At 42.7% G+C, this 27998-nt stretch overlaps 2 protein-coding genes and 1 long non-coding RNA gene across 8 annotated transcripts in view; 2 read left to right on the top strand and 1 right to left on the bottom strand.

The window, feature by feature from the left end:
* GATA1 (GATA binding protein 1) overlaps positions 1-8473 on the top strand; it is a 36423-nt gene extending 27950 nt beyond the window's left edge. For all 3 annotated transcript variants that reach the window (XM_025176861.2, XM_007422212.3, XM_088137820.1), the window contains one exon: positions 2-8473. In XM_025176861.2, coding sequence (XP_025032629.1) covers positions 2-316 — 315 coding nt within the window. In that variant the 3' untranslated portion in view covers positions 317-8473. The remainder of the gene's footprint in view (position 1) is intronic.
* A 128-nt stretch (positions 8474-8601) lies between these two features.
* LOC148216255 (uncharacterized) lies at positions 8602-11704 on the bottom strand. The gene is made up of 2 exons (XR_015795642.1): positions 11566-11704; positions 8602-8970 (listed from the first exon to the last, which is right to left on the bottom strand). It is a non-coding gene; the product is annotated as an uncharacterized LOC148216255 (long non-coding RNA).
* Positions 11644-27998, top strand: part of HDAC6 (histone deacetylase 6) — a 35042-nt gene continuing 18687 nt past the window's right edge. The window contains exons 1-10 of one of the 4 annotated variants that reach the window (XM_025176847.2): positions 11644-11783; positions 12298-12374; positions 14475-14581; positions 15139-15243; positions 16326-16414; positions 24612-24696; positions 25247-25287; positions 25393-25489; positions 26380-26477; positions 27497-27601. In XM_025176847.2, the coding sequence (XP_025032615.1) occupies positions 14507-14581; positions 15139-15243; positions 16326-16414; positions 24612-24696; positions 25247-25287; positions 25393-25489; positions 26380-26477; positions 27497-27601 (695 nt within the window). In that variant the 5' untranslated portion in view covers positions 11644-11783; positions 12298-12374; positions 14475-14506. The remainder of the gene's footprint in view (positions 11784-12297; positions 12375-14474; positions 14582-15138; positions 15244-16325; positions 16415-24611; positions 24697-25246; positions 25288-25392; positions 25490-26379; positions 26478-27496; positions 27602-27998) is intronic. The other 3 variants (XM_088137819.1, XM_007422211.3, XM_088137818.1) reach the window with 3 other exon arrangements.

The following is a 27998-nucleotide window of genomic DNA, read 5'->3' as shown; positions in this document are numbered from 1 at the left end:
GGTGAACCGCCCCTTGGCCATGCGCAAGGATGGGATCCAGACACGGAACCGCAAGGTGTCCTCAGCCAAGTCCAAAAAGCGCAAAGGGAATTCTGGGGAAGCCACAATTGCTGCAACCACACCCTTGGAGATGATGCCATCTTCCTTAATGGGGGAAGAAGCTGCTGCCCTCTACCCTCTCAGCCCCATGATGCTACCAGGACATTTGCTCCCTTTTGGCACCAATCCTCACTTTCTAGGATCTCCAGCAAGTTTTCCTCCACAGGCTTCCCCTGCCCCACATGGTTCTCCAGGAGTGGTCTCTGCTCTGGGGTAAACAGCCTTGTAGCATGTGCGTGCACACCCACCCACTTTTATGTACAGAGACTTTGGGACACATGTAGGGAGAAGATTCTCCTAAACAAGGATAACCTTTTGGAGTAGCTCTATTAACTGTTTGCAGTTTGGGCCCCTTGAAAATGGTCCCTATGGGTGAGAACTGTGATCCCCCAGCTTACCAGAGCAGACAGAAAGGTACAATGGGGTAATTCACATAAATAAGGGAAGAAGTGGTGATAAAGGGGCAAAACTGTTTTGAGAAGGGATCCTTTAGAATGGCCAACGTGGAATGTTGGAGTGGAAAGTTGCCCCCGTGGAGAAAATAATTACTGGCAATACAAAAAACAATGAGGGAAAGAATTAGGTTCACAACCTGGTTCCCAGGATCAAGGATTTTATGTGTGAAAATTGATTTGTTTGTTTGTTAATCCAGAAAAGCAAAGCAGTGAGTCCTGAAAGTTTTGCCATTTTATCATCCCCCTTCCTCAACCGTTTGTGCCAATTAGGATGCAGACTGAAGTGAGCTAATAATGCCTCTAATCCATCTTGCTACCCCCATCTATAAATAACCTTTGTCCAGTTCCATAAATATTTTCTTTCCTACCCATTCTGCAAGATACGCATTATAACCCAGATGAGTATCTCTAACTCCAGGGACAATCTGTACCTGCTTGTCCTTACAATTAAGTATCTCTTGATGTGTCATTTGTGAGAGCGCTCTGCGTGTGAGTGGATGTTTCACCCTGATTGCATGGCTGTAGATCCATCCCAAGAATTTCCCCACCACCAACTCCACCACTACCTCCACTTGGCTCAGTGAACTGGTCCGTCAATAGCAGGAAGCATCATTCTGTACACTACCATTGACTTCATGTTGGGAAGGCACACCAATACAGAACTCAAGTCTGTTGCTTCTGAAAACGAGCGTCTTGCTGACTCCAGTTGCCACCTGAATGGAGAACCGACCCTGCCTTTTTCATTTAGTCATTCACTTTTGGTCCCATTTTAACTTCCCTATCTATGATCAAGTCTCCTGTGCTTTCCATCCATTATATTTCTCTTTCATTCTTTTCTCACCATACCAACCCGTTCAGAAACACATCTGCCCAACATCACCATATTCTTCCCTTGATAAGTTGTATTTGCTGCGCTCTCACCTCTGAAACACTGCGATAGAAGAAAGGAGGGAACATGCCATGTTCTGACTAAGGTACTTATAGGATTTGCCTTTGCTGGGTTTATATATTTGCCCCTGGGCTTATATGAAAATTTTCCTTCTTTATTAACAACGGAGGGACAAGGTTGAAATGCATTTTCTGCAAAGCCAACTTCAGCACGGCATGAGGGAAGTTCTTCCAAAGAATGCCAGTTTTCTCTTAAGTGTCTTCTGAAATTTATTTGTACTATTAAATTTATGTTTTAAATGAAATCTCACTGGGAAAGGGGAAGTATTCTCCTCCCCCCCCCCCCCGTGATGCAAAAGGAATGCTATTCCATGATATTCTTATGATATTTCCATGAAAATTCAAACGGCTTTCTCAACTGACAGATTAGCATGGGGCAGGACCCAAATGAAAGTCGCCTTGTCCAAATCTAATGGGAGATGCCTGAAATGTTAGTTGGCAACCCTGATTTCTGGTAGGCAATAATCATATTAGCTAGACAAATTGTTTTTGGTAAGTGGGAAAACATGGTCCTTTATAATGGGCTTATTCAGCCTATAACCTCCGAAGGTTTGGGCACTAAGCACAGACAGCCAATGCAGAGAGATGCTATCTGCACCTAGAAGGCTACACTCATGGCTGCTACATTGCGTTGGGCTGGATGGATTTCAGCTGGCATAGCTCTAAAACAAAGAATAGTCCAGATATCCTAACTTCCCCCACTGCATCCCCAGAACTCAGATTTTTCTTTAATTCAGCAGGTGGCACAGTACAAAAATCAGTGCTATGGAATACAATCTTCATTGGAAGTATCATCCACACTGAACTTATTGACATGCATCAGAACACTGATTTCCTCTGCATCTTCCTCCCACTCCCACCTCCCATGTTATACAGGTAGTCCTTGACTTACAACCATTTCTTTAACAACCATTCAAAGTTACGATGGCACTGAAAAAAGTGGCATACGACTGGTCCTCACACTTATGAGCGTTGCAGCATCCCCACAGTCACGTGATAAAAATTTGGGTGTTTGGCAACCAGCATGTATTTACAATGGTTGCAGCATCCCAGGGTCATGTCATCGCCATTTGCAACCTTCCCAGGGGGCTTCCGACAAGCAAAGTCAATGGGGTAAGCTGGATTTGCTTAACAACTGTGTGATTCACTTAAAGACCGTAGCAAAAAAAGGTTGTAAAATAGGGTGTGATTCACTTAATGACTGCATTGCTTAGCAACAGAAGTTCCAGTCCCAATTGTGGTTGCAAGTTGAGGACTACCTGTATGTTATTGGGTTCAGCTTTGCAATGAGTTTTGAATGTGCTGAGATGTGTCTTAATAAGAAAGAATTTTCTGAGTGTGTATGAAAAGTCTTCATTTCAGTCACTGGTTAATCACAGTCACATGTACCAATTTTTTAAAAAAATGGTGAGTTTGCTTGTTTAGATTTAGGGACAACTGGGCTTGAAAGCTAAGCAGGGGAGACTGGGAGGCTGAAAAAACATTGTGGAAGAAGACAATGACAATACTTCCATCTTTCTGTCAAGAAGAGTATATGGATATGTGCATGAAGTCACCAGGAGTCAAGCTTGACTTGAAGGAGACTTTACTTTTTATACACGCTGCAAGTACAGGTAATAAAATGTCCAGCTACATAGCAGAATCTAACTGATTTCATTTGAATTTGCAAGAGCTAAGCAGGGTTGAACCTGGTTAGGACTTGGATGGGAGACCACCAGAAATCCAGACTAGATGGAGAAATCAGAAAAACATCTCCAAAGAATCTGAATGAAACCATTTCTATACTGTTGCCAAACAAGCAACATGGATGTGTCCACGTGGTCACTAGAAGTTAAGTTCAGCTGGAGGGCATTTTTTACCATTTCTCTATTCTTTAAGAACTTCTTTAGTGGGAATTGTTCAGATAAATGTCACATTATAATCTGTGAGAAAGAAGGCTGGTTTCCTGGCTTTTTTTTTTACATCTGTTTTGAGCCAACTAAACAGATCCCTGAATATTCTTTCTCCTTTGCAAATCACCTTCCTGATACAGTGCTATATACTTCACGAAAGACACTGCAGGCAACTTTACCATATCTAGTTTGATCTACAACTAGCCATGTTCCCAACCCTTTTCCTTTTTTTTTGAAGGGAAGTTGTTAACTAAAAGCTAGAAATCTGGAATCCTAGCATATCCAAATGTGGAAAGCAAAACCCAATCCTACTTTTATAATGTTTTTTTTTAAAATAGCAGAACAGCTTTGGAACTGCTAGTCTGATTCAGTTGCCAGAAGCCCTGTCCAAGTTATTAAGAGTTCCCAGAAGTGTTGTAGATTTGATTGTTAATTTTTTATTTTATTACACTTACATCCTGCCTTTATTCATCTTGCTTTATTGAAATTATTAATATTTAGAATATTTATAGAATAATCTCAGCAAAAACTTTGCATCCAAGATGCTTACAATCAATCCATGTTTTGACAGTGGATGAAGCTAAGAGTAGGATGCAGGAAAGTGAGATAGATGGGAACTGAATAGACACGACTGCAGTTAGGTGTCCTTTAACTTCAATTTGAGATAAGAATTCAAGGATTTTGAAAGAGGAAATAGGAAGTGCTATCAAATGGATTTTGAAGAGGGATAGGAAGGAAAAAAAAGAAAGAAAGGGATGGTCCCATAATTATAATTTTTCTGGAAGGGATTTTCAGAAATGGACAAGCTTGTTTATAGGACTGGAAGACTTTGGAATAGTTAAAGATGAGAGAGAGAGAGAGAGAGAGAGAGAGAGAGAGAGAGAGAGTTTTGTGTAGTGGTTAAAGCATCAGGCTAGAAACCCAGAGACTGTGAGTTCTAATCCCACTTTAGGCATGAAGCCAGCTGGGTGACCTTGGGCCAGTTGCTTTCCCTCAGCCTTAGGAAGGAGGCAAGGGCAAACCACTTCTGAAATCTTGCCCAAAAACCTGCAGACATACTCTGCACAGTCCAGACAGTCGCCAGGAGTCAAAAACTGACTCAAAGGCACATCATCATCATCATCATCATCATCATCATCATCATCATCATGACAGAGGCAGTCTGAAAATAAATTCAAACCTCCTTTCACTTGGGCTCAGCTCTGGTAACTACTTGGAAACATTGATGTAATTTTTGGGGGTGACAAAATGGCAGTGATTTGCCATTGCCTTTGTGACAGCAGGTTCTCACGTTGATAAAGAGGCTAACAGACATTTTGGAAACCCTCTGCAGGTGCCAGCTGGCCCATCTTCTCAAAAGAGACAGGCCTCTCTCCATTTATACTGAAAAAGGAAAAGAAAGAGAACAAGAATCTAACTGCTTTGATTTGCCTATACTGTGTACAGCTTTCTCAATTAAAAAAAAAAAAGTACTTGCCCGAATGCCTGAGTTAATAATTTAAAAAATAACTTGTGTTGTCACTCTTTTCCTAACTGGGCTCAGAGAGACTTGCTCCTTAGACTGATTGTTTCTGATCTTGCTTGTTGCTAAAGATGTCTGAGAGACTTCTTCAAGGAGGTTTTTTTCAATTTCCTAGTCTAAGCTTATATCCCTGCAATTCCTTCTATCCAAGTAACAATCAAGTCCACCCTGCTTAGCTTTTTGACAGCCAGGGGGCTGTCGCCTACTGTAGCTGGGGCAGAGTTGGCTTGCAAGAGAGATTGTGCCACCTCCTTCTGCTTTGCTTCTTCAAGAAAGCACCATTTAGTTGACTGCGGAGGCGGAAATACAGCAACTTTGTTTGATCGTTGATTCTCATTTCAAACATCTTATGGTTTCCCTAAGCTGCAAGTAAAATCTAGGAGAATCTCTCCAAGGGCAGCCCCGGTCTCTCTTGAAGCATGGCTGGTGGGGAGTCTTATCACACAACATCTCTGCTTCTCCTTTCCCACATGCTTCAACAGAGCCATCAAAGGAAGCTGTGGCCATTTTATCTTGCCATCAAGTCACTATGAGTTCATTGCTTGTTCCCCACGCAATCCTCTCCTTTTCGGATAAAGGGCTGGCAGAGCTACTGGGAACAAAGTTTCCGAGGTTGCAAAAGACAGAGAAGGATGCAGATTGGCAGGCATCCCCCCTGCTCCTGCCTTCCACCCCTACATAGGCTTCATTCATCCATCCTGCAACTATTTGTGGTTGTATTATACTGCCTTACTTCTAGAACCAAAGGAAGTTAACTGGCCGGAGAGGCCAAAACATTTGAAAGCCTAAGTCCATGATCTTACTTGCTAATCAAAGCTGGGTTCAGTTTTGACATAGGTGCCTTGTGTCCTTGGCACCTGAACCAGACCTGTGTACTTGTGCTTCTTAAATTAACTTTGTTTAATGTTGGTTTTTGAAAGTCTTCCAAGAATGCTGGTTTTATTGTTGATGCTTTTACTTAAGATTCTTAGTTTTCATTTTGTACAACCATTCTGAGTTCCTCCAGAAGAAAGAGTGTTAATAAGAATAGAAAAAATAGTAATAATTATAGAAGATGATGATGATGATGATGATGATGATGATGATGATGATGATGGAGGAGGAGAAGAACCACCACCAACAACAACTGTCAATCAGGCCTTTGTCCAAGGGCAGCCCTGAACATTCAAATTTGTACACTTCCCCCATATGTCACTGCCTTATTTTCTCTGACATCTCAAGCACTAGCTGGTTCACAAACCAATCAGGAAAATTCATATAGAACAGTATGCAAAGCCAGGCCCTGTTGATGTGTTGACTTCAGTTCTCATCATCCTAGCAGCAGGACCAGATTTCGGGTAGTGCTATCAGCAGCTGAAGCAATGCTTATGTCCAGATAATGACAAACAGTAAAAGAGATTCCAGGTATTCCAACAGACCAGGGACAATGCCTGCTTTTTTAATATCTACCCCTGATAAATCACAATGTCTATCTGAATCTTACTTTTCCCTTTGGAGAAACCATCAAATTCATTCATTCATTCATTCATTCATTCATTCATTCATTCATTCATTCATTCTTTTTTTTTCCTGCTTTCTTGCTCAAACAAGTGCTCCAGGTTGACGCTGTTAGCAAAATAACAAAAATATAAAATAGGGAAAATGTGCATGGAAATTTATACTATAATTAATAATTACATGCATCCTAAATGTTCTTCTAAATGCAGAGAATGTGGAGGCTATGTGCAGCTGCAGCTCCCATGGGAGCGCGCTTCATAGCCTCTTTGCTGGTCGAGAAGGATGGGCCATCGTTCTCCAAAGTTCAGCTTCTTCCCTGCAGTCTCTAAAATTTACATCTCTGTGTGGGAGTGGATGCTTCTTATCACCAGTACATATGATTATGAATGAGCCGACATGAATCCTGGGAGTAAACTCCTGTTGTGAATCATCAAAAAGCTGTCATTGTTGTTTATTCATGTTTATAATCTTACATTCTTTCCTTTATGAAGAAATCTGCAAATTTAGTAAGCCCTGAAAAAATAAACAGAGTAGAATTCTCACTGTTAGCATCAGCCAAATTCAGTAGCTGCAGCCACTCCCAGCAGAGAGAGGAATGTATTGAATCTGCTTGCTCTCTAACCACTAAGGAGAAGCTGAGGAAGAAGTTGTTTGGGGAACAAAGAAGTAGAAATCTTCATTCTGATGAATATTTTAATTTATTGGGTTTTTCCTTTCTATATTTTAGAAATGGCTTTGAGATGCCTTTGTGTTGGAAGCATTTTGGGCCAGGTTGCATGTTTCTTTTTTTTCTTTTCTTTTTTCTTTTTTCTTTTCTCTCCTTCCTTCCTTCCTTCCTTCCTTCCTTCCTTCCTTCCTTCCTTCCTTCCTTCCTTCCTTCCGAACTGTTTTTCCATAAGCATGACTGGTGAATTACAATAAAACATACAGTGATGAAATAAAAGTTCCCAGAATCAGATACAGTACATTGGTCCAGGCTGATATTTGAGAACACTGATTATAATGATTCAGAGTTCCTGGTCCCTATTCACCTAGTTAGCAGCATGATTTTTAAAAAATCTGTGTCTTTTTTCATTAGTCACCACTAGATCATCTTGACTGCCCTGATCCAGAAGACAGAGCAGAAGCTTCAGTGTGAGTCCAATTAGGATAAACAGTCTTATCTGCAAAATAGGAATAACAGTAAAGTGGTTGGTAAAAGTGTTAAGAACTCCTGCTACTTTTCCTAGAAATTAGAGACTGGGAAGATCATAAAAACATACTTGAAGCATTCTGTATTTTTTGCAATGCCATAATACTGGGTGGGGTAGCAAATACTCCAAATCAGAGACTCTCAAATTGTGAGTTGGGACCCCCAGGAGTTGGGGGGAGGGGTGTCACATTAAAAAAAAAACTGCTCAGGCTTGCACAGTTAAATGGAAGCACTTTCAAAATTTAATCTGGGCTTTGTTCCCCACATTGTCTGTGCAACTTGGCTGTGGGGTTTCCCAAACAAAGCAGGAGGATGTTCTGACAATGCTCTGCTTTTACCTGTGGAGGTAGGAGCACTGGAAGAATTCATTCTGGGCTTTATTTTGCCTTTGTAAGCCTCCAGAGGCCAGTTTGAGAGGGCTTGTGATATAGATTAACCTGAAATTAACATATAGATGGTATCCATATTTCTTGCCCAACCCTAATATCCATGTCAGTATAAGCTGTTCAGAGTTGGGAGTGACCGGAGGGGCATATACAGGTAGATCTCACTTAATGACTGCCCTGTTTAGCGACCTGTCAAAGTTATGACAGCACTGAAAAAGTAACTTTACAACCAGTCCTCGCACATATGACCATCACAGCATCCCCGCAGTCATGATTGACATTTGGGCACTTCACAACTGGTGCACATTTATGCTGGTTGCAGCGTCCCGTGGTCATGTGATCACCATTTGTGCACTTCACAACCAGCTTCCGACAAGCAGAGTCAATGGAGAAGCTGGCAGTAAAATTGCAAGTCATGGTCACATGATGTCTTGCTTATTGACCTGCGGTGATTTGCTTAAGAACCAAATGTGAAGTGATGTCATAAATCCATTGTGGTGACATGATGTTTCACTTGGTAACAGAGTTGCCGGTCCCAAGTTTGGTCACTAAGTGAGGACTATCTGTAAATCCTAGTAAATAAATAAATAAACTCATTAATACAGGAGGGTCACACAAATTTGCATTTATCATTTTAAGAGATTACAGTTCTGCAAAGATTTAGATTTGCTGTTCTGGTTATGTGCCATTAAGTCAGTGTCGACTTTTAGGGACTACACAGATAGATTTTCTCCTTTGGGTCTTCCAATGGTGCACCCATCGCTGCTGTAACTGAGTCCATCCATCTTGCTGCTAGTCATCCTTCCTTCCACCTTTCCCAGCATCAGAGCCTTCTCCAAAGAAATAGGTCTTTGCATGATGTGTCTGAAATAGGATAATCTGAGCCTGGTTATTTGTGTCTCAAGTGATTTCTTCAATGATGCATTTGTTTGTTTTCTTGGCTGTCCTCAGGTGTTTTTTTCCAACACCATTCACTGTTCTAGAAGGTAGAAAGAAACCATAAAGAACATAATAGGTTAGCTGAAAATAATAATAATAAACATGAAAGGTCTTCATTTAGGAAAAAACTGAAATGTACAGGTACAGAATAAGTGTACCTTGGGTTCTGGAACTATAGCTAATTGCAACTGAGTAAGAGTCACTGGTATGATATGGCTCACAAATTTTAGGCTGCATCAATAGAAATATGCACATTGGGGGAAGTAATTGTTCTGTTACATCCAGTAGTTGGACCCACCTTAAGTAGCATGTCAGGTTCTGAGAAGGAATCAAAGAAACTGAAAAACAGGTGTAAAAATCAGCAACCAAGTTGATGGGGGCTGAAAATAAGTCTTTCGAGGAGAAGTTATTGGGGCATGTTTTCAGCCTTCGGAAGGGAAGGTATTTATTTTTTATTAGATTTACAGTATGTCCCGCCTTTATTTTGTACAACTGAAGGCAACGTACTAATGCTCCCTCCTACTTTCCCTGCAACAATAACCCTGCAAGGTGGGTTGGGCTAAGAAACAGTGACTGCCTCAAGGTCATCCGATCAGCCAGCTTTCATGTCTAAGAGAGGACTAGAACTTACCGTCTCCTGGTTGCTGGTCCAGCATCTTAACCACTCACCAAGTTGAGGTGGGATATGTTGGGGTACCAGAAAGAGAAAAGTCAAGGCTGTCCTCTACCACCCCAGTGCAGGACACAGAATAATTATCAATGTTGGGAAAGACTTCCTAATGGTGTCAAAATTAATGTGAACCCAATGAGTGACAAAGCTTTCTTTTGTTAGATGTATTCAAGGAGGGTGGGGGCAGCTATCTGTTGGAGATGCTTTAATCGGGACTCTGCTTTGAATGGGGACTGGGCTCACTCACCTAAATGGCCCCTTTCAACTTCAGCAGCATCAGTGGGAAGATGGTGGTGGCAGTGGTCAAAAAAGGCAAGATAGCAGCTACAACTGCAAGATCAAAGCCTTGCCCCCTTTTAACAGATGTGCATCCACAACCCATGTGAAAATGGCGCAACCCATCTAACAGGGGCAGGGCTTTGCTTGCAGCTGCCATCTTGACTTAAAAAAAAATATTATATTGTTGTAAAACTTACATTGCACATTGCATTATTTTGAGACCGTGGTGTTTATACAATGCTGTCCATCTTGACTTTTTTGACTCCCCCCCAGACTGCCCTATCCAATTCTACAATTCTATGAAATAAATCAAACTCAAGTTCTGATCTGGGTGAAGATGGAAGACTAGAAGATAAGCTGACTGCCTTTGTCATTGTTCACTGCAATTTGGTCTTCTCACCTGTTCTCTCAGCCTCCCACCCAATTCACAGGTCTGCCTTATTTTTAAAACATGTGAGACCTGCCTCACATTCAGCTATCACAGCCTAAGTCCACTCTTGTCACCTCCCCTCCCGCCAGCACAGGACACAGCAGTCTGTATCAGCTTGTCTGTGCTCGTTCACACCAACACCTTTCCAAATGCCAGTGTTTTACCCTCACCAGATCTTCAGGAGTAAAGTACTTCACTTTTGTACTGCTTGCAGATGCTTTGAAGGTGAGGGAAAGGAATGACATGGAGTCTCCATCCCTTGAAAAAAGATACAGCTTTCTAATATCAGTTAGAACCACCCCAATATTGCAAGCTGGCAGGCAAGGCTCAACCAGTGTCCAAGGAGAAGTCTTGTGGCTCTGTACAAACCAACCCATTTTTACAGCTCACGTTTCCATTGGTTCTTGTCCAGTTCATCTGAGTTTTGTTCATTACCACTTCTGGTATAATAAAAGTAATGAAAAGAGCAATTGGGCTTAATTATTTTAACATTTTATGTTTGATAGGGCAAATGCTCAAGAGAGGTGGGTGGGTGGATCCAATCATAGCCATCGCCCCTCATTCTATATGTGTAGAGAGGGTGGGTAATTACAGTAGAGCAGTGTTCCTCAAACTTGGTGACTTTAAGATGTGTGGACTTCAACTCCCAGAATTCCCCAGCCAGCCAGGGGAATTCTGGGAGTTGAAGTCCACATATCTTAAAGTCACCAAGGTTGAAGAACATTGCAGTAGAGGAAATGGGCTTCTAATAGAGAGAATATCTGGAGCTCAGGGTTGAACTCTGGAGTCCTTGGTGCTCTCTGAGCTTGGTTGCTTGCAGACATTTCGTTACCTGACTAGGTAACATCAGTGCTAGCGAGTGTGGGGTTTGCTCCGTTTATATACAGTAGCTTGCCCTGCAGCAAACGGATGCTCAATGGGTTCATTCCCACCTCCAGTCGTAACTTTCCTATTTAACATCTTCCCAGGGCGGTTGTTCAAGTCAGAGCTTGAGCACGTGTTCAAAGCAGCCCAAGTGTGCGCGCGCATAGCCAATGATTAGGCAGTCAGGCTGAACCACCTTGCAGGCTGTTACAAGTACTCCATAGGTTCACAATTAAACCTAAATCATAATCTAACCGGAGTGGAGGAAGAGCGACACACATCGGGAAAAACAAAGAAAAGGGACGCTAATGGAGAAGTCCGCCCGGCTCCACCTCCTTGACTCGTTTCCTTCCCCTGCCCCAATAACAAATGGTCTCGCCTCCTCCTCTAACCTTCGCAAACCGACCGCTCTCCAGCGGCTCCGCCCAATCGTTCGCGCCCGCCGGTTCCCCCACCGCGAACGGAATGGTCTTGCCCAGTTTCTGCCGAGGGCGGTGAATGGTTTCCCTCGCAGAGGGGGCGTGGCCCCGAGGTGACAGCATCAGGCAGCGCCCTGGGAGAGACCGGCACTGGACGTGGGAAGCGCGTGCCCGGCGGTCCGTAGCGCCAGGTGAGGCGGAGGCGCGCTCCGGCGACTCGTTGAGGGGATGCAGGAAGAGCGAGGGGGGCGTGGTGGTCCTCCCGCCCTTGTCAAGCCCTTCCATCCCGCACAGCCCCGTTTTGCTGACGATCGGACATTGCTGCCTCCTGGTTGCCTTTGGTTCCAGCTAGCTCGCCTTGGGCAGGTCGCCTCAGCCCGTAGTAGAGGGGCAGCGGGGGACCGTGTCCTGAGCCGCCGCCTCTTCAGTCGGAGTGGGGTCCTTGGAACTGGATCCTTCAGGGGTGGGGAAGTGGTTCCTCCAATGCAGGTTTGGAGGGTGGGTGGATGAGGATAGCCCTTGTCACCTTGGTAACAGGCATGGGGAAGTTTTGAAATGTGGCGTCACCGCACCCGTTTCTAGAGGGGAGAGGTTCATCCTTTGTCATGTCTTCTGCTAATAAAATCTGGTGATCAGAAGGGTCAAAGGAGGTGCTTGTGGGCATAGGGGGTGTGTCTCTAAATAGGCTGTGTGTCCCCACCTCAGATTCTGCTTCTGACAGTGCTCCTAGGTCGGTTTACTTCGAAGTAAATCCTACTAAGATCAACCGGCTTGACACTCAGGTAAGCCTGTAGAATTGCAACCTGGCTTTATTGATGATTTTAGAAAGACCCTGTCAAAAAGAAGCAGATGGCTCCATTGCACAATAGCAATGCTATTAGTGAGGAAAATGTTTTCCGTAGAAAGAAAAAGTGTAGAGCAGATGCCAATAGAAGAAAGACCATGGTTTGGTAGTGGTCATAGTCAGATGTTTGGATGGGTGGAAATATGACAATTTCTATCCTTGCTATTTTAAGCACAGTTGAGCCTCTTTCCTGCTGATGACACATTTGTGTGGAAGATGGAAATGTAGCTCTAATTTTGTTTACTTTGAGATTTATAAAACCTTTCATTTTTGAAATCCTATTTGTTTCTACAAGTGTAGATTTGGGAAACAGTTTGCATTTTAACTAATAAGCTTATGCTTGTCAGAGGGGCTTGTGTATTGCCCGGTTCACCGATCATAATTTTGTTAATTACAATGTATTGAATAAACCAGTAAGCCATAGAAAATGGTTTACAAACAACAGTGGCTGAATTTATACAATATGCTAAGCCTGAACTGAGTGGACTGTGTTATGGCTTAGCACAAAGGGTGAATCCACCCATTATTAATTTATTACATTTATATCCCACTGCAATCAAACAAAACTATTGACAGTTTATAAGACATATATAGAAATTACCTGAAATATCTCCAATGAATCCAAATACAAATATCTAAAATCAATTAAAACAACAAAAACAGATATGATAGGCAAAATATACACTGCCATGTTAAACCACACATCAGTGGCTAAGTCTAAGTTGTGAATACTCTGCAAAAGAGCCCAGGTGCGTGTGTGTGTTGTTTACATTTTTTAAAATGATGTTAGGGAAGGGGCCAGTCTAATTTCCATTGCAAGGCTGTTCCTGAGAGCCAGCCTTGCTATTGAGCCAGCACTGTCTAGCTTCAGCAGCCCTTTTCCCCTGGAAGTGGGGAACTACTTCTCCCAAGATGACATTATTGGTCAGGACATTTCCAGCTGGAATAGGCCATCCTGGAGATAACTAGATACCAACTGATAAGGGCTTTAGAGGGTAAGAACAGCACTTTAAATTGCACTCACCACCCTGTCAGAAGCCTGTGCAGGGGCCAAAGTACAAATGTAATAATGCTCCCAACAACAGCTGCCAATTAGCCCATAGACCACTGCACTCTGGACTATATGAAGCTTTTGAGTGATCCTTAATGGTTGCCGTATCCAGAGCATAGTTCAGTAGGGTGTCTAGTAATGAGAGTGTGAGTTAATGTGCTTCAGACCGCAAGATTTTTTTCTCCCAGTGGCTTTGTGTAGATGTAAAAAAGGAGAGGATTCCTGCACTGAGCAGGGAGTTGGCCAAGATGTTCTTCAAGATCACTTCCAACCCCTTCGTTCTGTGATTCCATGACTTCTTGTTTAATCTGTTAACTTGTGTCTGACATTTTCAACATCTGTTTTTACCCTCTGTATGGTATCTGTCTAATGACTCCTCTAATATTCTTTCCTTTGTTACTTCAGCTCAGCTCCTGAGCTGAGCAAACACATCCACCAGTATGGAACTGGTTTGCCATTTCGTTCTGGGATTTCCCCCCCCCTTCTCAGTTTAGGCCTGGTATTTCCTGGTGGTCTCTTGTATTAGCTAGGTCAGACCCTCCTTAGTGCTTTGAGGTCAGCCAAAATTCATGGGGTGCTGCCAACTGTCAGACTAATTCTTTGGCAAATGAAATTTTCTTGTGGGTTCCATAATGATAGTAACCTTGAGAAGTGGAAGCTCTTTCATGTGGCTGGGGAGAAGTCACTCAGTGACAGCTAAGATTTTCCCCACACGGAAAACTGTTTTCTTGGCGATAGCTTATTTCCTAGAACCAGGTATTTAGATAACACGGTGATTTTAGAATTGAATGCTCTAGTACAGTGTTTCTCAACCTTGGCAGTTTGAAGATGTGTGGACTTCAATTCCCAGAATTCCCCAGCCAGCATGGGGAATTCTGGGAATTGAAGTCCGCACATCTTCAAGCTGCTAAGATTGAGAAACACTGCTCTAGCGTCTGCTTCAGTTATGAAACTTTCTGTAATGGGTGTTCTTGTTCTCTTCCCTAGGATTGGAGGAGGCAGTACCTCTTCCCCCAACAATGGCTTCTGATTTGGGAAATGCCTCAGTGTTGGATCCCTTATCTGTGCCTGCTTTGAAGATTCAGGCTCCATTGGTAAAGTAACCTATTGTTGTGATGGAGACTGTGGGAAGCAATAGTTCATTGGGAGTATGGTTGGGTGAGCAAGGCAGCTATCCTTTCTGTCCCATGGAAGAAGGGAGAGCCTTGCTACTTCTGTTGCAGGGATGTGTATCAAGGTGTAAGAACCACGGTACTCAGTTCCCAATGAAAGCAACTCCCATTGAAACCAATGCAAGTTCAAAGAAAGGTTCATTTACTGGAAAGTAGTGCACAGCTCTAAAGCGATAGCTGGAACTGAGTCCTGCCTGCGCCAAAACTTAGTTTTACCTCATTCCCATTTCACCTCCCCCCTTCTGTCTTTGAGTCTCTCTTGCGCATGTCAAAGATTCTCTCCGGGTCTTACGCTGGTACGACCTTGGGCATTCCTAAGAACCAGATAACAGTCCATCTGCGCCTAACAGTTAACCTCCCAACCTTCCCTCCCTTCCTCCTCGTCACTGTAATGGCAGAAACGAAGCAAGCAAACTAGCAAGGCAATTGATTGATTGCGCGGATTCTGACACAAGGCAATATCCTCTTGGCTTCCCCAGAAAAAAGCTAACCGAAAGGGAGGGCTTCCAGAGGCCAAGCGGAAAGGACGGGCAAAAAGATTGAACAAAGATGCTGAGGATCTGCTCTTGGGCCTGCAGCGACTGGTAGGTAGATCCCTTCAATTCCCAAGCTCTGGGCTGAAAAAGCAGCTGTGGATTGTTCGTTGACTCTTGGGAGAGAACTGGAAGATGCAAGCCTTCTTGCAGTGATGGTCACAGTGAAGTCATCATAAGTGGCATTTTTAAATAGTCTAGGATCTTTTGTAACTGTGTTGCTGAGAGAGATGAAAGCGGCACTGAAATTTTGTTAAGATGAATGGCCAGGGCTCAAGTTCACCTAGTAGTTCTATTCCTTATCCTGAAAAAAAAAAAGATGAGTTTTGGTTACTATAAGCATTAGAGGGAGCCACATTATTTTGCTCCCTGATGATGAAAAGATACTCTGTTCATGTACAAGAATGTTTTCCTTTTGTGGGTCCTGCAACAACATCTTGCAAGGGGGACTCATCTTTAGGATGCCAGCCAGCTTTCTGCTTTTCTGCTCATTCTCTTCTCCCTCACCTAAATTTTCTGGTTCTTCTCAACAACCAGCCTGTATTCACTAAGTATACTCAATTCTTGTAGACTGTTTGGACATTCCTTTGCCCTCAGAGTATTATTTCTTGAAATAATTTAACACTGGTGTTAAACTAGTTAGCAGTACATAACTAACCTAACTAGCCTAACCCAAGCACATATTCACTAAAATGGAATAAGGAAAGTTATTCATTTTAAGACACTCAAATATGAATGCTTTCTTTGAGCTGCCCTCAAGCCTACTGATAAACCCACCTTGAAATTCTCTGATTGGCAGCAGCAGCAGCAACAGCATCATCATCGTCATTATTATTATTATTTATCCCCCTTATGCACAGATACTGTCATTTTGCATGCATTCCTTTCCCCAAATGTATTGAATTTAAACTATTATACTCAGCTAGCGTGATCAAGAATTTAGTCTAATTTATTTGGAGGGCATTGGGTTGGGAAGGGCTAAGAGAGGAGATTATATCATATCTAATTTTGCTCCTATGAGCAAGAATGAGAGGGAGGGAGTATTAGGGTATGGCCTTGGAGGGGAGGATTAGGATTAGAAGAGATGTTTTTCCTTCATACACCACTGTTTTGTGTGGTTCTTTCTTAAACAGGATCTCACTACAGAATGTGCTGCTCCCACGGGAACTGGACTGATTTGGGATAAACGGATGACAGAATTTTGCTGCCCATGGGATAAAAGGTATCTGGGGGAAAGGGTGGGGTTTTGAGCCTTAAGTGTAACAGCTGAGATGTTTTGTTTTAATTTTTAGGCCTCTTAACTTTCAGGATTTTTTTTTAAGATTATGGTCTCTTAATCTCAGTTTTGTATACTCTTAATCTTAAATTGAGATTTTCTCTGCCTGTCTGTTTTGATTTCTACTCTACTATAGTAAATCATTCATGAAATAACCTTTACTCTTTTTCACCCAGTGAAAGTTTTTCAAGAATAATGGGTATTTCAAATTGTAAGTCACTCTGAGTCCTTGGTGTGGCGTAGATGAAAATCTCAACAATATCTACTCCAGAGATTAAAAATAAAATGAGAGGCTTATATAACAAACAATATTTCATAAGGGATCTTCTTGAACTGCAGCTGGCTGCTTTTAAACAACTATTAGAAGACAAATTAATGAAGGATTAATAGCTCTTAACCAGGAACTACACAGAATGGCCATGTTCAGAAACACTGGGCTTTAGAATACCAAATACTGACAGGTTAGGTGAAATGAGAAGGATTTTACCTTTCTATCTTGCTTCAGAATTTCCTCCAGGCAGGTGGCGAGCCATTGCTGGAAACCAAGCACTGAGCCTTTTCCTGCTTTATCAGGACTCAGTTTAACACAGCTCTCTTAATCAATACAGTTAGGATGGAAGTGACCATGCCTCTGATTTGCTGATGATTTTCACAAATTCTTCTAAGGCACAAATACATATTTTCCCTAAAGTAGTACCTCATTTCAATAATCATGGACTTGGGCTTTCGTTTTGTTTTTGATCAATGGTTGTAATTACTCAGGATGCTTTTAAATGAAAGAAAATGCATTGGTTATGTGAATAAAACGGTCTTGGTTAATGATGAAAGGCCAAGTAATCTCCCTGCTTTATGCAAGCTAGATAGGGCCAGGCACCTGATGCCTTCCAGAAGTTTCAGACTTCCTGTCCCATCTGTCTCAGCCAGCATGGCCAATGGATCCATAGTCCAAAATCAGAATATCAAGTTGCCTCCCTTGGTCTAGGTTCATCTGAACCTGGTGTATCACATCTAAACCTTATTAAAAGACATAACCAGTCACAGACCAAGTATTGCCCTCCTTTCAACCACTGCCTCCAGCCCTTGTAGTTCCTCTGTACTGTACATTTAGACCTATGTTTTTATGTTCTGTTCCTTCAGAAATCCTAACATAACTTGTAGTACATGTAGACATGCCTAAAAACTCACTCTATAGGGTGAGCCTCACTTCCTTTCTATCTTTGTCTCTCAAGTCACAGTCATACTTCCCTTGAACTTCTGCCAAGTTACTGCAGGTAACCCATGCTGCACATGCCAAAATAAAAACGTATATTGCAATGGGCAATATCTTGTGAGATTCCCAAATCTCACTCAAAGCCTTGTAAGAATTTGATGTTTTCACCAAAATTCCCACTGAAAGATATCCAGTGGGAAAACCAAAATTTCATGAGATTTAGCCATCTTAAAACATTTTTAAGTGAAGTAATTTTAATTTTATTTAAGGTGTGGGGGCTTTGCAGATATACTCTGGTGGTGTCTTGTTGATCCTTGACTTACATGGTGGTTTACAAAAGTTTTCAGTGATGATATAGTGGTAAACATAAGGAAACAGTTGGGAACCACTGCCTTAGCTACCATAACGTAAACCAAAAGTTCTCTATGGTAGAGGAGTATGGAGATGGCCTTGAAGAGGTATGTGACAGCCATTATGAAAATATCAGCTTAGCCTGGAAAGACAGGAGGGGATGAGGAAGATATTTCAGATTGCCAGACCTTAACTGTCTTTAGTATAAGATGGAGGGAGAGAGAAATTCTGTCAGGCTTTCAAGCCTCTAATATCCCATAACAACAAAGTAAAATTTCAGTAATTCTATGGCACCTATCTCTTGACCTGGCCTACCTCAAAAGGCTGACACCGATGAAAAGAAATTGCAGAGGATGGAATTCCTCCCTCAGGGATGTTTTTGTAAAGGGAGGATTCCCTCCTTAGAGCAGTGTTTTCCAACCTTGGCATCTTTAAGATGTGTAGACTTCAACTCCCAAAATTCCCCAGCCAGCATGGGGAATTCTGGGAGTTGAAGTCCACGCATCTTAAAGTTGCCAAGGTTGGAAAACACTGATTTAGAGTATGGAGATACTTTCTCTAGTCATTGAAATGGGAATGGGACTTCTCTTGCCAAAATCAGTATCTCACTTATTGTCATCTTGCTGAACCATAATACTCATTTTGTGATTGGCTCAGGTGTCTGTTTAGATACCAAAACGTGCCTACAAACTTCCAAAGTTGATGATTCCTGCCATATGTGCTTGCTTGAAGTATCCATGAAGGCAATGGAGTTTTCCTCTAAGTAGATAGTCATCAGATATAGATAGGAGACAGATTTCTCAAGATCAGAGTTGGATTTGAACTGCTGCAAACGGATTGTATAGATTTCCCCCCTCCACCCCAATATTCTGTCTTGGAAACACCATTGTATACCTGACCAAAATATGATACAGGTACTCCTTGGTTTATGTCCTTTTATTGAACAACCGTTTAAAGTTACAGCAGCGCTGAAAAAATGGATGTACGACCAGTCCTCAAAGTTCTGGCCACTGCAGCACCCTGCGGTCACATGGTCGTGATCTGGGCACTCAGGTGCCTGGCTTGTGATTACGACGTCGCAGGGAGCTACAGTCATGTGATTGTTATTTGTGATCTTCCCAGCTGGCTTTCCACAGGCAAAGTCAATGGGGAAGCCAGTAGGGAAGGTCGCAAGTTACTCCAGTAAGTCACTCCCACTTTTGTAGCCCCCCACCTATGCGCAGCTTCCACTGGGCCTCCCCTGGCCTCCTCCAACTCGTGCATGGCCTGTGTTGGCCCTCCCAGGCCCTCCCCCGACCCCCCTGTGGCACTCCCATGCTCCTTACCTGGGACTCCTGCCTCTTCCCACTTAACGACCGTGTGTCTTGGGGGAATAAAGCACATCTTGGACTTTATGACTTCATTGCTTAGCGATGGCAATCCCGGTCCTAACTGCCATCGTAACCCAAGGACTACCCGTATGTGAGTGCACTTCCAGGAGGCTCATCCTCAGTTTTGATTGTGTCTGGGTTCACTCATTTTGTAGCATTGATCTGCCTTATGATGATGGATACTATGGACTTCATAAGAAAATAGGTTGGAAGAAAGGTTCCTATGTGAAATCATATGGCAGGAAATCTGAGGATGCAGTAGCCTGGTCCCTGCTGGATTGCTTTTCCCTTTTGTAATCCATTGAAAGCAATATTAAAGTCTGAACTGAATATGTTTCATCATTCCAAAACCACTGATTTTTTTTCCTGGCAGAGGGAGGAAGAGTAACCTTGGTTTGGATGTGGGTAAATATATAATCCTGTTCTTATTTCCCTTTGTGCTGCCTGTAATTCTGTGGTGTGTGTGTTTATTCCACCCACTTGGCTCACTTTTCCGTGTAATCTCAACATAATTCCCTGGATATGATGACCATGATCCTTTTATTTCTTCCTTGATTCCTCACTGGATTCTTCATCTCCAGTCCTAAATAGTAGCCCTATACCCTTGACCCTTGCTCACTGTTAAGTTTCCATCTTAAAATAATATCTTTCTTTGTTGAATGCAGCCATTCTTAAACTTTGAGAAAGAAATGCCATTGGGTAATATTGACTTTAGTCTTAATGCTTGTTACCTGAAAGGGAGCCCCATTGAACACAAGCAAATTCACTTCATATTAAACTTGCATTGGATTGTGTTGCTTACATGGATCTTATCCTCTTTCATCTAGGACAGGATTAGATACTTAAATAGACTCAGCATCTAACATTCCTGTCCTGATTTCTGTATGGATCCTTACCCGTTCTGCCATTTCTAAATTAATAGAGTCTTGTAGGGAACGTGTGAGGCAGAAGAGGCTCACTCTAGACTGGCAACAAGATCAGTCAGTCAATCAATCACAATTATTTGTATGCTGCCTACTTAAATAATTCTTGGTGGCTTACAACCAGTTACATTAAAAACATACATAAAATCAATATAGATTGATGTAATGGTCTGTGGGAATATCCTTGACAGACGGGAGGAGGAAGAGCCTCAGCCAGGGCAGCAGTCAGATAAGGGACATCTCAGCCCGCAGAAGGAATGGAATTGTGGTAAGCGTCTCAGAAGGGACCCTCTTTAGTTCCCTGGAAAGTAAAGGCAAGCGGGGAGAAATGTGCTTTCAGGCTTGCAAGATTCTGTTACTATAACCTTGCAATAAAGGTAGTGTTACTACTCATGGTATTGGTTTCTTGTCTGGACTACCTCAAAGGGCTGACATTTAAAATGTTAAAATCTTAAAACATCTTCTGCTATCTTCCATTAAAAGCCAGTTCCCAAATGCCTGTAAAAGAGGATGGTTTCAACCTGCTTCCTAAAGGATGATAGGGTGAGGGCTAGTTTGATCTCGGGGGGTAAGCTGTGCAAAAGTGAGGGTCTGCCACTAAAAATGCCATTTGTAGGTCCCCACTTGCTGGATCTCTCTATGGACCCATAGTATCCTCTCCGAGCCAGATTGTATAGAGTGAATAGATTCTACTTAGAGAACGGGTCATGAAGGCATTAGAGAAGCATGGGGATTAACCCTGCAAAAGTGATGCCTATTCCACTCTGATAATATTAGAGTCATTTTGTAGAATCAACAAAGCTAAGGGACTACATGTAATGATTTTTTTTTTTAAATGCACTACTTCAGGCTGGAAGTAGAAAGAATAGTGTTATTTTCTTCTTTGCAAATGTGAATAGGTCCCAAGTATAAGCAATGAAAAGAATTTCCCTTCTTCTAGAAAATGGCTGTCTTCACCGGAATAGGGAAAGGCGTTAATAACATTCGAAAAGTTATTTCTTTTCTATATATAGGTGTTCTAAAGTTGTGAAATCACTGCATCAGCAATTTTGTATTTGCAATAACAGTTGACTCTTCACTTCCAGTCTGCAGTAGCTCTAAATCACTCTTCCTCTCTCCTCATAACATCAGTGAATTCATGATCTCTACTTTCCAATCCTGTAACAGCCTTTCTTCAAACCGCTGTCCTCCAGATGCACTGGACAACTTCCATCATCTCCCAGTCAGCTATCACCTCACAGTGAGGGGGATGATGAGAGTTGAAGTCCAAAATATTTGTAGAGCATCAGCTTAGGAAGGACTGACAAGGCCTAGAAATATTTCCAAAAAGTCTGCTTAGGGACATACAAGAGAGGGCTCATCCTCATGTTCCTAATTTCAGCACAAAGATGCTTATCTTAGTGAACTGTGGAGATAGCTAACATTTATCTTTGGCTGTTCTGATTTTAAAGCAGTGTTTTTCTTTTTATTTTGACACAAATGTTACCATACAAACATTCTGTATTACCTTGTTGTCTGTGTTGGTAGTGATGTGGTCCGGCTGAGAGCTAACCAGCTCTCCTTGGGCACTTTTAGCAGTCGTGGGCAGACCTCCTCATATAACTGGGATCTCCCCCTCCTCCCTATCCTGGCAGTCATTTTTGGTGAGCTACAGCAGAGATTAGGTACCTGGCTTATGCAGAAGCATCTACCTCCTTCATGCTTGACCATTGCTTCACGAAGCACCAACATAAGTCTAGTGTTCTTCCAGAACAGCATCAGATTTTTTAAAAAAAACAACATGTTTTTAGCGGTCTTTTGAAAGACTGGTAAACCTGTGTTTAAAAAGCAGGATTAATGTGTTCTGCATGCAAGGTTGATTTTAACCAGGGAAGAGAACTTGGCTGCCAGCTGTGTGTCTGGCTCTGATCCATATGAGTGCATTCTAGATTTCTCACTGCTTCTGCTGATAGAAACTTTTGTGTGGCCATACTTCCTACTGCTTTTATTTCTTTGGAAAGGAGGTGCCAGTTACCTACTCCAGTGACATTTTGTGATCTTGTGAGATACTTCTTGGTGCTGTAGTCTACCAGTGTTGCCAGCACTTAACTGATTTGGGATATTTGGGAAGTTGCATGAAATTAATAAGAATTCTGTCAGTTTCTCTTTTTAGGTGCCAGGGCAAGGCAGAAGGACGTGCTTCCATATGTCTCTTCCAGCTCCTCCACCATGTCTATGATCTCTCACTCAAGCTATGTCTGAACATACATCTACTGGTTTTCTGGAAGTCTGATAAAAGCACATTAAAAAATCAGGCTGGCTGACAGGTTTGTGGGAAGGAGGATGGGCCTGGGATGAAGTAGGAAAAAGCTCTCTTAAGGTGCCTTGTGAGTTCTCTCCCTCCCACTTCCTCCCATATCCTTCCTTCTCTCCACCAGGTTACTTTTGAGCACATGTTAAGACCAGTAGACCCATGTTCAAAAAAAAGCCTGAGTGACAGCTTACTGAGATGAGGCACGTCTGTGTCAGGCATCTGGCACTTGGGCAGCATGGCAGGTGGTTAAAGCCTCTGTCCCGGGCCAATGCCCATGTTTACCCAGGCCCACTGCACCACATATTAAGAAGACTGGTGGTTTTTTCCCCACCAGCTGGGGTTCTGGCTGAGAGAGAGGAAACACAGCTGGGGAATCCATCAATCGCTGCCCTTAAATAGTCCTGCAGTAAAACTCTTAGGGCAAGACTACTCACCAGTCTTGTTATTGAGGCAGATTAGAGCTTGCCAGTTGGTACAGCCCAAATTATGCTGGCATACTTTTATGTCGACTCAAGGATTGGAGGGATGCACAGTAAGGTAGCCACAGTGAACAGCCCATAGAGAGTTATTGGCTAAACACTGAGGTTGCTTGCAGTCCTAGCAGATGTAGCAGGAGTTATTCCCATTGTGCTCAATGGGGCTATTTTTGAATAAAGATCCAGTTTGGCTTAGTGATTGTTTTTAAGCAATATAATTCCTCCTGACTTCATGCCTATTTCCAAAATGTTATTTCCATGGAGGCTTAAAAAAACCATCACCACCAATATGTGAAGAGTCTATGTCAGTGTTGCTTGGGGTTACTTAGCTAATGTCTCTGCTTCACAGCAGTTATACTAGGCACACACAACTTCTATTGACTCCAAGGCCACGGCAGATTTTGCATGTTGTCTGGAGGGCTACACTCCAAAAGTGAGCCTGGCTGGGCCTGTTTTAGGAGGGAGCTCTTTCAGAAGTTTTAAGGAATAAAATGTCTGTCATTATGCTTGGCAACAGCTCTGGATTTCTACAGAGCAGGTTCTCCCAATATGCTGCCCTTCAGAATTGTCAGGATTCTACTGCTAGACTTGTTCAACATTGCCTCCAGGAGGCTGGCTGGGAACTCTGAGCTGTCTTGTTCTTCTGCCTCTGAAGGACACTGTGTTGGAGTTGGACCCGATTCTACTGTTTGACTAAACTGCCTTTTCAGGATGAGCTTTATTTAGCTGGAACCAGTATTTATGGGAACTCAGAATTCTATCTTTAGGTTTTTTGAGGAAGAGAAGGATGAAAAATGTCACTTTGTATGAGACGGGCGGCTATATAAATACAAGAAATAAGAATGAATGAATGAATGAATGAATGAATGAATGAATGAATGAATGAATGAATGAATGAATGAGCAGGGCTAGCTTCTCAGCTAGGTGTGTAGAAGATCTTATCTGTAGAAGTCATAGAGAAATATATACATACTCCTCTTGGCCTCGGGGTGTTCCCCAAACAGGACCTCTTCACCATAAGGTCTGGGAATTCACATGCTTTTCAGTGTAGAAAATTCAGCCTTGTCATATGTCTGTGTGAACTGTCAGATTCTGTAAATTGCCATCTTCTGCACAGTCTCAGTTATGCAGATTCAAAGGTCTGCTCTCCCAAGCATTCCCAGATTAGTTACTGAGTGTGGCCTCTGCTCCCTAGCACTAACTTTTATAGCCCTGCTGTCTCCCTCCCACTTTATTTCCTCCTGTCCTTGTCCTTTAATCCTGCTCCATTATGATGGTGCCCATTACAATGGTCTAAATGCCCTCTGCAACTATGGTTGCAACCATAGTTCACACTTTCCTACCCTTCTCCCATCTTGCTTGTTTTCTGAATTATCGGAGTAAAGGACGGGGTTCTAGAGAAAGATTGCCAGCCCACCCTTGTTTCTTTCTTCTCCAAACCATCCCAGCTCCACTGCTTGCCTCACAGTTAATGGGTTCTTGATCTGCCCTACATATCCCCTTTGTTGTCTTTTCTCTAGTTTCCCAGAATGCCCAGAGCGGCTGGTGACCATTCAGGACAAACTACTTCAATATGAACTGTTGGAGCGTTGTGTCCCAATAATGGTAAGAGAGAGAGAGAGAGAGGAGATGAGAACAAGCAAGAATTTGTGGACAGGTTCAGGGTAGATTTCAGTGGCGCAGCGGTAAGAGTAGGAGTAGGCAACCTGCACCTCTGTGTGGCCACCTAACTTCTTTTTGCAGCTCTTTGAACTCCACTTTCTCTATTGTGGGGTGGGAAACACAAAAATAGTCAGGCCCACCTAGTAGAAGTTTTATTCTTTTTTTTTTAAATAGATGTATTTTAAATAAATAAAAAACAATATCTAGCGAAACCTTAGCCTGACCTTCCAAGAAAACAGAAAATGCTATCATCTGGCAGTGGCTACCCCCAATTGAATCATCAGCCCACCTACTATGGTCTCCTCAAACTATTAAGGGCTGCCCCCAGCCATCAAAAAGTTGCCCACCCCAGATTAGAGAATCAAAATAATTTTGGGGAGAGCTGAGTTGGACATCTGTAACATCTCCTGAGTTTCTTGGAGGTAGCATGGAATGAACATGTAATAAGCAATCAGTAGAGAATGAAATATTTTTATTCTAATCTCTCCTACAGGGCCGAGAAGTTTCTGAGGAGGAGATCCTCTTGGCTCACAGGTGAAAGCAAATCTTGGAGTTGGGGCAGAGCCGGGCATGGAGTTGAGGGGTGGAGAGGAAGAGACTGAGCTGCAGCTGAACATGTGAATCTCTCTTTTTTAACAGTCAGGAGTACTTGACACTCATGAAATCGACCGAAACAATGAGTGAGACTGAGTTAAGGTCTCTGGCAGATACCTTTGATTCTGTTTACCTGCATCCAGTGAGTATCTTCAGAGCTGTATTTAAAGGCAGAAGTGTCTAACCTTTGTAACTGAAATACCTGGTGCAGAGTTGACAGGCTGCACCTTTGTGAACTTCTAGTTCATTTTTTTTGAACTGCCGGCGGCAGCACTGAATTTGGGAATGTCACTCATTCTAATGCTGTTAGACATATGCCTGCCTAATATCCATGGGGCAAAGCTTGGCACAAGAGGATAGGTATAATTTATACTGTATAAATGACTTCATAGCACCACGTCTAAAAGCTGTTGAAGCAATGTGTTGCAGTCAAGTTCTGCATCTTCTTGTGGAGGACCCTTGGAGAAGTGTGGGCATGTGGGGTGAAATTCTCCAGAAACAAGGCATCCCAGTTTTGGGGAAGGGAGGTGTAGGTGTGGGAACAGGGGAGAATAGAAATGATATTGTAAGTTCTTCCATATCTTGTATTTTTTCTCCATTGCTATGTATTTTCTGATCTCTGTAAATAAAGTCCCCATTTCTGAGTATCAGAATTTTTCCTCTTAACTGTACTAGAAAAAAAGGGGGGGGGGAGTGTGTTTAAAACCCGTTTTGGGAATAATAAAAAAGTTTAGTAGTTAGAACAATAAATTATTCAGATCCTATAATTTTCTCCATAGCTGACTTCTACATTATTTATCCGAATAATATAACTTGCTACTGGATTTAGGGCTCTTTGGGGGGGGGGGGTTCCTTTGCACCTCCAGGTGAACACACCTATGCACATCTTGTTCTGTTTTGCTTTTTCTGAGGGGGCGGGGCTAAGAACCAAGCAATTTGCTGGGACCCAGAGTTCCATCTGTTCGTCTGCAGCAGGAGAACCCCTGGTGCTATAGTAGGGTTTACTAACCTGATTTTCAATTCCTACCAAAGAATTTCTACCGCTGTGCCTGCCTTGCTGCTGGTTCTGTCTTGCAACTTGTGGAGAAAGTGTGGTCTGGGGAACTCCGTAATGGCCTGGCTGTGGTCAGGTAAGATGCAGATAGAGATTATTTTCGCTTTTGTTTGACTCAAAATACCATTGCAAGCAAGCATAGTCAGTTTGCTTTAATAGACCCTTTGACAGGTATGGGAAGGGGCATATTCTCATAGTGGGTTGTGTACAGTACAAGCTCACAGGCGTAACGTCTATTTGTTATCTTTTTATTTTCTTGCCCACTAGCAGTGAAGAAGAGGTTCCCCTTATCCACAAAACAGACTTTCCTATCCACTGCCCCCTAGATGTGTTGGACTTAACTGTCAGAATCTGGTTGGCCATACTGGCTAGGGCAGTGTTCCTCAACCTTGGCAACTTTAAGATGGGTGGACTTCGACTCCCAGAATTCTGGGAGTCAAAGTCCACAGATCTTAAAGTCGCTAAGGTTGAGAAACACTGGGCTAGGGATTCTGGGAGCCGGTTCGCATCCAGAGGGCCTCAGGTGGGGAAAAGTTGCATTAAATAGTGATGGGCAATCTCCCAAGTGGATTCCACAATAAAGACAGGATTGTCAATGTCTTGACTGTGTGTGCATACATGTACTTGTTTATGGAGGATGGGAATGATGGTCCAACTGATCCAGAAAGAAAATAGGTGGTGGAATTCACCCAGATGATGCCTCTTAGAATTAACAACCCAAAGCACTGTGCTGCTGTCTTCCCCCCTTAATAAAAGGCAGGAGGATGTGAGAAAAAAGATTATTGAATCAGAAATATGTCATATCTTGATCTCTGTAAAATTCTGCGTATGAGAACATTTTGACTTGCACAGTAAAAACCTTATATGGAAGTCACCAAGTGACTCCTCACTCTTTCTGGACTTTTATGTCCTTGAAGACACATGGGAGTGGTGGCCCAAGCATGCTTCTTTTAGCATTTAGAGCAGAAGGTGCCAAATGCAATCGATAATTTGCACTGTAGCAACATCAGCTTGCACTCTGGCTTCTTTTTTCCTTGATGGCTGACTTGTGATTTTCTAGTTCTAGAGTGAGCCACCGTATCTTTTGGGTTTCAGGCCCCCTGGACACCATGCTCACCGCTACAAGATGGATGGCTACTGCATGTTCAACAACATAGGCATTGCAGCACAATATGCCCGACAGAAATTGGGGGTGGAGCGGTGAGTAGCTACAGAGAGGGGAGGTAACAAGCTAAGACTGATTGCTGGGCAGTTTGCCACAAGCATGAATCAGCATTCTCTGAGCTTCAGCTCCTCTGCATTATGTGGATGGCGGGTTAGCCAATAAATGCAAAGCATTAGATATTTGAACAACTGGTCCTAGTTGTTCCACACACTCCAGTTTTTGGAGGATGTCTCTCAGTACCCAGTTATGATCCATTTTGGTTTTTCAGTGAACATTTACTGAATAATCATTTCTGTTCTGTTACTGTCCCTAGAGCTTAGAGCAGTGACGTTCAAGCCTGCATCAGTGGTCATGACAGTGCCTTTATAAGGGATCCTGGGAACAGGAGTTTAGTGAGGAAGCTGAGAAGTCTCCCAGTCCCCCTTAGGACTA

This window comes from Python bivittatus, unplaced genomic scaffold (genome assembly GCF_059951505.1).
Source record: "Python bivittatus isolate LINGU-HERP-01145 unplaced genomic scaffold, Pbiv_v1 ctg000220_np1212, whole genome shotgun sequence".
Lineage (NCBI taxonomy): Eukaryota > Metazoa > Chordata > Lepidosauria > Squamata > Pythonidae > Python > Python bivittatus.
The sequence above is the reverse complement of the archived record's forward strand: the minus strand, read 5'-3'. Positions and strand labels throughout refer to the sequence as shown.